The sequence below is a fragment of the Spea bombifrons genome, chromosome 5 (assembly GCF_027358695.1).
Source record: "Spea bombifrons isolate aSpeBom1 chromosome 5, aSpeBom1.2.pri, whole genome shotgun sequence".
NCBI lineage: Eukaryota > Metazoa > Chordata > Amphibia > Anura > Pelobatidae > Spea > Spea bombifrons.
The window spans coordinates 86739496-86747434 of NC_071091.1; the positions used below are offsets into that span (position 1 = coordinate 86739496).

The 7939-nt window shown below is 36.5% G+C and overlaps 1 protein-coding gene across 1 annotated transcript; it reads right to left on the reverse strand.

Annotated features, from left to right (window-relative positions):
• Positions 1 to 1830: 1830 nt before the first annotated feature.
• Positions 1831 to 7214, reverse strand: ASPH (aspartate beta-hydroxylase). Its single transcript, XM_053466573.1, has 7 exons — positions 7029 to 7214; positions 6483 to 6572; positions 5900 to 6037; positions 4826 to 4961; positions 4421 to 4512; positions 4047 to 4180; positions 1831 to 2103 (listed from the first exon to the last, which is right to left on the reverse strand). The coding sequence occupies exons 1-7, from the start codon at positions 7116 to 7118 to the stop codon at positions 1953 to 1955; spliced, it is 831 nt and encodes a 276-aa protein (XP_053322548.1). The 5' UTR covers positions 7119 to 7214; the 3' UTR covers positions 1831 to 1952.
• Between the last annotated feature and the right edge of the window lie 725 nt (positions 7215 to 7939).

Sequence of the window (7939 nt, forward strand, 5' to 3'; positions counted from 1 at the left end):
TTCTGAACCAGAACAAAGTGGAGATATACCAAGTTTTTTACGCTGTATTCTACAACAGCATTAATAGCCCTGTATAAAGTAAGGCACACTCATTCTAATGAATTATGAGCGTTTACAGTATTATTAAATACAGTCTCGCTGATAAACAACTTACATTTTACATAATAATTAAGTAACTAATTACCCATTTTAATCAACATATTGGAATGATTTTTTAAAGAACCCTTCATCACATTTCTATTTAAGCTATTTTATTTCAAGATATGTTTTATGTTCAAAATAATTCACAGATTTCATCAAACTCTGTAGTTTTGATTTGTGTTTCCTCTACAAATTGCTTGGATTTAAATGACTACTTCTTTCACTCTGCTAGTAAACATGTTAGCATGTTGCAATGGTTCATCTCCTAATAGCGACCTCTATGGAAAACTTTGCTGAAGCAAAGCCTAAAATAAATATTAGCAGAATGTAAGCACATGGGCTACATGTTTAGTAATTTAAAAAAAAAAGCATTTTTGTGTTACAAGTTACAACACTTAACTCCTTTTCCTTCCACAAATTAGTTTTTTTCATGATAATGTTCTGTACAGATGGCTGTTATAAGAAATATTTTTCTAAGAGCTATAAAGCAGCAAATACTGTTCTTATGTTCACAATATAAACAGAAAAACATGCAAGAGTCACAGAAAGCTTGTTCAGAAGTAACTATGTTACATGGAAGAGATGATCCCAACAGAGAACTTAATGTCCACCTTGCACACAGACAAGAGTACTCCATTAGGGCACGCCAACCACAAAATGAATACATGGCTGGACAAAATCTAGGTAACAATGAAAAAACAAATAGTTAATTCAGTGTTCATTGGCTCGTTCATTATTCCAAATCTAAACATGCGTTTAGCTAAATCCTAAATTCTGTGGTCCTGAGTTAACAAAAATTAACGCACAATCACACAACAGTCAATTAACTTAAGTAATTGTAAGGTTTTCAGTGACAACTGCTTGGCAACAGAGATGTTACTAGGTCTCTTGGTGTCAACACATCAGGTTCTAGAAGAAGAAGGGGCGCAGGGCCATTGCCACCGGATAGCTTTAGTTCGCCCCTCATCTAGTGGCATCTGGGGCAAGTGCCCCTTTTGTCACATGGAAGTCACGGCCCTCGTCTTCCAGACTGCAGTAAAGACACCATGACTGGCACAGTAACAGTAATATACACTCTAATGCAATAACATCCTTATTGAAGGTGAGCAAGAAGAAAAACATTAACCCACTGTACTCCAGACCGTTAAGCGTGCATTACATTCTCATTGTTGTATTCTAAGTATGGTTGGTGGTAAATCTATCAAAACCGTTAATCACTCCTATGATAAAGCAAGTAAAACTTGGCTTACACTAGAAAGAAAGATTGAAAGTACGTAGAATTGCTCTTTTGCTGCGCACAATAACAACCATAAAAAGTAAAATTCTAGCGATGCAGTTTCCTCCTGAAACCAGTGGTATGGTTGACCATATATCACAAAATGTAGTATTTTAAAAACTATTAATAATTGTGCACAAAACATTTGACTTCATAAATGGCATGTGGATATTACGCAGATAATACAGACATTCAGTGCCCCAGTTTAATAATAATAAAAAAAAATGTTTCATGGGCATTTGCCTTCAGAAAAACAGTGGTCCTAATTGTTTTTAGATAAAAAAAGATTTTAGCAAGCATGAAAAATATAAAGTTCCTTCACTTACCTTATATCTTACTAGTGACTGAATTACAAAAACGTATATATTATATAAAAATATAAGTGAATATAAATGATGTGAGGGAATGGTATCTTGGCATTTGATATTGTGTATTTAACAAACAAAAGATTAGAAACAGAAATTGTCGTTTTCTGTAAACCTTAATCCCTTCATGCGTTTTGACCTTGGGAAATATCCCCCATGGCATATATCGATCAAATGGCTGGTAGGGTCCGTCGTTGATGTGGTGTGAGCTCTGGGTGCCAAACGTCCACAATAAATATTAGCCGGTAAGAATCGGCATCCTGCCATACTTCGTGCTCGAAAGAATCATCAAACACCAGCACTTTGCCTTCCTCCCAGGACCTAAAATGAATGTGTATGATTAACAAGGATTACCCATACCAACATTCAAAATACAACCAACAGAATAAGCGCTTATTTAAGAAAAGAAAAAATAAATAAAATATATATATACCGGTATATATATAGAATTTTCAAGCATATATACTTTCTTATATAAATTTCTTTATTTGATTATCGATTATATGGGTTATTTTTCACGATGCTGCATTATTTGCAATGTTAATAGCAAATCTGATGTTACTTTATGCTGTTCACAAGCTTAAGTGATGAGAAATAAGGAACCTCACACCCTATACACTATCTAATATCTTACTATCTCCTCTTTTTCACTATGGAGGGTGTTGGTTCTGTTTTACTGCTCTCTAATATCTATAATCTCTGGTCTAGCCTCCATTATTTTCCTACTTCTAGTCCCTGATTCACACAGTAATTTTAAGAGGCCTAAAGCTCTAAAACACAAACCGAAACTGCTTAGCTTTATTTCCCAGAGACATAAAGTGAGGTGTCAGTGCTGTGCCGTCGTGTTGGGGGGGGGGACTTAATGCCCTTAAATATCCTAATAGGCAGCACACAGGCATTTCCATATGATATAGTATTCTAGTAACTAGACTGAACACAAAATAATGACTAATGACTAATTATTTTGATGGTATCACTCCTTTAAGCACTATAAAGGACATAGACAGAATGTTCAAGTGAATTAACTGTTTGTGTCAGTTTCTCCAGGGCCGCATTCTATGACATGGAGAACACAACACACACAGTAAATCCAAACGTATAGATATTAAAAACATTATGTACATCGTGCACACAATATCTCACGGTGGATGGCAAAATTCAGGAGCTAATATTGGCATATTTTTATTCAAATTGTAAGAGCTGATAGCAGAAAATATACTGACATTCATTAGCCCAATGTGTACTCAACTTCCACCCTAGATAATCACATAACATGTCTTTCCATAAATACACAGTATCGATGGCCATTTCTCACACTGCTTCAGCCTCACAAAATAAATACACAAGAAAACACAGAACACTAACAGATCAATAATGACTTTATTATCCAGAACAAAAGAGGTGGTGTTTAGCATCGACAGAAAGGCTTAACGGAACAGAACCTTAGCTTTACTGAATGTCTGGAAAACAACTTCAATGTTGCCAAATGTAACGATTAACTTCCATACACTTTGCATGCACTCCAAATCATCCACAATCAGGGGAGGTTTGGCATCTTTTGACTTGGGGCAAGTACAGCCAAGTGGCCAACATTGACCCTGCTGAGCAACCACCTCCCAAAGCAAACCATCCTTCATCTTATATTGCACTTTTTATTAAATGCCAAACAGATCATCCAGGCTGGCAACCTCAAGCCAATGGGCTCAGTCACACAGCCCAAAAGACGGACAATATACTACCCCAACTAGGATGGGTGGCTCCTGGGACCTCTCTGCCTTTATGGCAGCCTTTGATCTTGGGAGGGTGTTAATCTCTGCCTCTACCCACCTGGTTCAGGTCACTTATCGCCATGCCAGTGTTCATATTGCAAAATATCCATTTGTTATAATCAAGGAGGCACTAGGTTTTTAATTGTGATAAGCAGACACACTTAGAAAGGCTACATGTTATACACATGTAGACAATAAATAATGAAAATGCATATTTAACACCCACACTTGTAGCATTATCGAAGAAAACCACCCATTACAGTGATAAATATGTAAAAGAAATCTGTTATCACTGCTCCACTTATTCAGAGGTGGTCCTGTGGGGTTGCGTATTCTGCTTAGTCGGTATAACTACCCCTGCTATGATACATTCATGGTCTTCTAAGTTGTCCAGTGGTAGTACAAGACAACATCAAATAATGGCAGTTACCAAAGAGGTTTTGAATAGGTGGCACTATAGGTATAATTCGAAAATCAACGCAACAGAAGACATACCTTGTGTCATTGGCACAACGGATTTTACACCCTTGCTTTGGGATAACCAATCCTAAATGCATCCTGAGTCTACAATTTGTTGGACCTGTGTGAGGCCACACATGAGTTCCTGGGTGCATTACTGAATATTTGATCTGAAAGAACAAGACATACAGAAATAAAATTAGATGTTTTCAAAGAAATTACATCTTCATCAAGTGATATTTAAGAGTTGCTGTTGGCTACTTTTTCCACTGGGAACTTGTTCCCTTATTGGACTCATAATCCCCCCCATTAAGACAACACAAGGCTAAAGAGACTATGGAAATTGGGGAAAAATCCAATATGACTTCTACTGTACAGGAGTACGTATGTGAAATGCGGTGTTACCCTACCTGTCCTCTTCGGCATCCAGTAGACTCAGGAAACCTTTCTAACAAGCTACATGTTCGGGGGGCATTGTTACAGGACTTTTCATTCTTTCTTCCTATCAAGAGGAAAGAAAAAAAAAAACCTTAACACAAAGTATGGAGTGAGTACATATTGCTCACCTATTAGAAAGTCATTGCTATATCGTACGTTGTTTAACTGTAGGTCACTATAAGGTGTATTTTGGGACATATTGATTTGAGCAACAGTATACATGTTACAGATAATAAGTAGCATTAAACAAATATTTCTACAAATATATCTACGGTGTATTAGAATCTGACATTCTGTTACTATTTCAATAATTATTATGCTATTAGTTCTTCTCTTTACATAAGGGTTTCAACTTTCAGTGAACATATTTGAGTCACCTTGTTGCCATAAAGTATATTGACTCCAATCTCCCTTTTCTCTTAGATTTTCATCCTCGGGAACAAAGAGGCCTTTAACTTTATCCATCACTGCAAGCCCCTCATCACGGATCAGTTTCCAGTTTGCTTCTAAAGTCTTTCAAAGAAATTAAAAATGCTCAAAAATACTGTTTTGTGTGATAAAACCAAATTCATTGTCTAAAAACGAATGGACAAAAAACAAAATGAAAAATGTGTCTGCAAATCCGAGCAGAGCACAGGTGAACATTATAAGCGCAGAAAAATTGGGAAGGTGTGTCTGTGGAGACAATTGAGGAGATGCACGTAGGAGGTAGGGTTTGGAATTTATCCAAAATATGGTAAGGTACTATTAATTATTATGTAAAGGGTAAGTGCTAACAATTACCGTATTTCCCCAAGTATAAGACGCACCCCTATTTTGGGGGGCCGAAATAAAAAAAAATACATAAAGTTATTGTACTGGCTGCCTGGGCATGATATGAGTGTGATTGATGTTGGTTGCTAGCAACTGTTAGCAATCGCACTTCTATCATGGTCAGGCGGCCAGTACATGCACATCAATTTCAGCCTCCCTGTGCCCAATATACACAGATACATGCTAACACACACACATACATACATACATACATACATACATTAATTTACTCCCCCACCTTACCTGAACTGCAGATCTTCTGCTGCCGCTAGCTGACTTCCGTGGGGGCCGCTGTTTCCCCTATGCCTTGCTCGAGCAGGAACAGGAACTGAGCGGAGTCATGTGATGCAATGTGCATTCACGTGACTCCACTGGGTTCCTGTGCAGCCGCAGCGGATCAAGGTAAGCAGCAGGTCCCCTTTTTAGAGGCACCCAATTTTTAGACCTTTTTTAAAAAAGGTGCGTCTCATACATGGGGAAATACGGTACTGAGGCCAAAAAGTACTGTACAGAGAAGCTTCTGGATGAGTTTGTTCAGGATTTGTCTGATGCCATTGGGATTTCCAAACTCTCCTTAATTACACTAGTTTTACACTTTTCATACAAGTTTTACTATAGCTTTTTATTTTAAAGCTTACCCTCACTAAGTCAGTATACCCGGTTTCTTTTGCAGTCCACCATGGCTGAGCTTTCAGTCCGTTGACATTGTAAAGAGACCGCTGCCACACAGATGCAAAATGGCCTCTTTTGTGGCCAGTCTCATACCACTGGTATGCCTGAAATGCGTAAAAACAGAAGTAAGGAGTTGGGTCGTGCATTTTCTGTCCAGGCATCAATCCATCACAGCAAGGGATTTCTGAATGCAGTATATCTTTATTCAATATGTGCATATTCTTATTACCCTCTAATTGATTCATTCGGATATGCAAATATGGTAGTATTAGACACAATTTGTGCATGGTTTGGACATTCAAAAGAACTTGGGGTGATGCTTCCACCATTTTAAAGGTAGGTGGAACAACCCTTTCAAGGTAAATTCAACCCAACTTTACATACAGAAAAACATTTGTAATTTGTTTAATGTATTATTATCATTATTATTATTATTGTAATACATTTTAACACGCATTCACCTACTCAAGGTCAAAGATTCACCTGTCATGTTATTTTGTAACACTAACTTCAAACTTAACTGCTAAAACATGCTTTAATTAAACTCACCTCTTTGTCTCCAACTCTTTGCATGGCGTCCCCCAAGTGAAAGTAAAAACGTCCATCATCCGTTCCCGGTTCCCCAGACTCCAAGCCTTCCTAGAAAAACACAAAGCTCAAACACAAACTAACCAACAATAGGTTCTATAACTTGAGGCAGAAGAAGCTACCTTTATACAGATGGCAAACATATATAAATATCCACATGTTGCTCATTTGGCTTAAAAAAAGGTTTTTTTTACACAAAACCATTGTGTAAATGTTTAATTTTCGTAAAACAATACAGTGTACATAAAGCAATGCACACTTTATAATACATGACTGCAAGTGCAAAGAATAGAAGAAAAGCCTACATGAGATGTTTCTAAATTCAAGACAAGCAAATGAATATTTTGTTTTTAATTTTAATTACCTGTGTAAAACAATGAAAGATGTGTTTTTTTTTTTCAGCAAAAATGCTCTGAACCTCAAAAAAGTTGTCCTTAAGACACCAGTAATATTTTTATGATATTTTGTTTTATTTACTATAATTTTCATTTTACAGTATATACTTACCTTTAAGTAGGGAATGCTTTCAGCAACCTTATTCTCTGCTTTCAATATAAAACCGTAATGTACTTTAGCGAAGCCGTTATTGGGAGCCATGGATAAAACCTACATAAAGGCATAAAGCATTTAAACGGCAACTTTCATACATGATCACACCATCACATTCAACGGTAGAGTTAAATCAAAAACATATCATTCTGTTCTATATAAATAAAAGTATTCCTTAAGATAAACGCACAATATTTATTGTTTTTGTTCCCATAGATAAAAATTCCACAGAATACTATAATATTAATGATTGTAAAGCAAATTATACTCAAAAGTAAGCTATGCATTACTATTTTTATAAAATATGTTGTACCTTCTGTCAAGAGCCCTTCTAAGTTTATCAGTAATGATTCTGAATTGCTGGGAAGTGTTTCCTAAAAACGATCAATGTTCACCCGTTTCCTTCTTACACAAAGTTTATAATCAATGTGACTTTTCAAAGGTCACATAGAAAATCAAGATGCCTCCCTTTATTTTATTAAAATATGAAATATAACTTTTGTAATAGTGCAAGACTCCCTACCAGTGACTGGAGTAGAATTAATCAAACCTCACACCAACGTCACATGTACGAAGGGCAAACATTAGCACCAGTGATGTAAACTAATAACAATAACACACAATAAATATAGGATAGATATACTCTATAAAGCACAATACTGAAACGAGAGTGATTGCTGGTTTTACCTCCTCATATACTTGCTTTGCGCTGTTATTATCGCCAAGCAGAAGATAGCCAACACCAAGATCGTTCCTCAGAGAAATGTCATCTGGGTAGAGCTGGACTAGTTTTTGAAGAGTGACCACTGCTCCTCGCATGCGACCTAATTTGTACAAACAGTGGAAATCAATTAAGTAAAAAGGAGAAG

Bases quoted from the DNA above. Each gene is read 5' to 3' on its own strand.
- ASPH (XM_053466573.1), bottom strand. From the start codon at position 7,118: ATGGCTCCCAATAACGGCTTCGCTAAAGTACATTACGGTTTTATATTG. The intron at 4,513-4,825 runs GTGACTCAAATA...TCCTCTTGATAG, and splicing joins ATATACTTTATGGCAACAAG to GAAGAAAGAATGAAAAGTCC. The intron at 2,104-4,046 runs GTATGTCTTCTG...CATTCATTTTAG, and splicing joins CGTTGTGCCAATGACACAAG to GTCCTGGGAGGAAGGCAAAG.